At 44.2% G+C, this 1,723-nt stretch overlaps 1 protein-coding gene across 3 annotated transcripts in view; it reads right to left on the bottom strand.

The window, feature by feature from the left end:
- Positions 1 to 1,723, bottom strand: part of Wdr72 (WD repeat domain 72) — a 172,301-nt gene that overhangs the window by 139,270 nt on the left and 31,308 nt on the right. For all 3 annotated transcript variants that reach the window (XM_021207686.1, XM_029543846.1, XM_029543845.1), the window contains exon 5: positions 372 to 546. In XM_021207686.1, the coding sequence (XP_021063345.1) occupies positions 372 to 546 (175 nt within the window). The remainder of the gene's footprint in view (positions 1 to 371; positions 547 to 1,723) is intronic.

The raw sequence follows: 1,723 nt of genomic DNA, 5'->3' as shown, positions 1-1,723 counted from the left end.
GCAGACAGACAGACAGACAAAAGAAAAGAAGGGGAAGGGGAGAGAATGGGAAGGAGATAAGGATCAGGGGAGGAGGAAAGAAAGCCAGAGACAGAACAGACAAATAGCCCAGCTGCCTGTCCCTCTCAGCAAGCAGAACTGAGAACTGGGTCACAGAAACAGATTTTCCTTTGCGTGTCTCCACCTCCTGCTGGCTTCCTAATAACTTGACCCATTGGTGGAGGAGATCTGGGTTTCCCCCTGCCATGGCTTTAAGAGCTGCCCCCCAGGACAAGGAGAACACTCACAGTGATCTCAGCTCTAGCTTGACAGTTTCAGTAGGATCTCCCCGGCCGCTGCACCATCTTAGACGCCGAGACGCCCACCATTACCTTGAATTCTCACAGAGTGAACGATGCACATGCATTTCATCCAATCAGGTGACTGTAAAGAGGTAAAGGTGTGCAGGACAGCCAGAGTTCCAGCATCAAGGATGAGAACATCTCGATATTCCCCACAGCACAGCAGCCAGCCCTCGCCAGTCATACGGAAGGAGCAGTGGTAGTACTACGGGATGGAATTCCAAGAACAGCACCTCAGAGCTGGATAGCGTTGACACCATTCTAGCTGTGTAAAGACCTCTCCCTTGAATTCCAGTCAGCCTTCCTCAGTGAACCCTCTGACCTAGGTAATACCTCAGATTCCCTTCATCACCCCCATACTCCTGTCATGTTGACTTTTCAGCTTAGCTTCAACCCCACCCCATCACCCAGGCAAAAGGAGAGTTCTTTTTAAAAGAAGCACTATAAATCGTGGGACAGTGATAGGTATATTATTTCTGCAATGTTATTCAGAGCTAAATAGTAACAACCTGGGTTCTCTACTCCAGTAGTCCTGCTAAAAATTGGTAAGAAATGAAAGTGTTTCAGAAATACTGGGGAAGTATTCTTGCACCAAATACATTTGGGAAGTATTTTCTATTAAAGGCCAGGTTATACATTCTACCTCACCCCTGAGCTCTGCATCTGGGTTCTGATCCCAAGACAAGAGGAGAGGGTGGGTGAGTGTTGCCTTATGAGATACCAGCAGTATGAACAACAGGAAAAATATAAAGACATATGGGTGGTGAAATTACCCCTTCATTTGTAATCTGTCTGTCAAAATCCAGAACCTACTTAAAAATCAGAAAGTATGGCTAAGATAGAGCTCAGATGAGGTTCTGGGTTCCATCTCTGATACTGGGGGGAAAACAGAAAACCCCTTAATAGAAAAATGATCATAGAAAATATAACTAGGCTTCTTTATCTTTACAAATTAAAAAAGAAAAAGAAACAAATCCACCAGAAGAACTGGTTAAGATTTTTAAAACATGGCACGAGCTTTTCTGTTTTCTTAAGAGTTTTACACTTATTTAATTATGGGCATGTGTGCATCAGTGTGGGGTCGGGTATGTGCACGTGAGTGCACCGCCTGCAGTGGGTAGTAGAGGGCAAGGCATCTCCTCGGAGCTGCTGTTAGAGGCAGGATTCCTATGCTAGGAACCAAATTCTGGTCCTCTGGAAGAATAGTGAATGCTCTTAACCCCTGAGCCATCTCTCCAGACCCAGAAAAAAGTCTCATGTTTTATAAAAAGCACATCCATCACTAAAGCCAAAGCTTCCCATGAACTTGAGGATGTTTTTTTGTGTGTGTTACCTAGGAAATGTGAAACAATATAAAAATCATTTTTGTTTTTTTTTTTTTT

Source organism: Mus pahari, chromosome 10, assembly GCF_900095145.1.
Source record: "Mus pahari chromosome 10, PAHARI_EIJ_v1.1, whole genome shotgun sequence".
Classification (NCBI taxonomy): Eukaryota; Metazoa; Chordata; class Mammalia; order Rodentia; family Muridae; genus Mus; species Mus pahari.
This window is presented reverse-complemented; position numbering and strand designations above follow the sequence as displayed.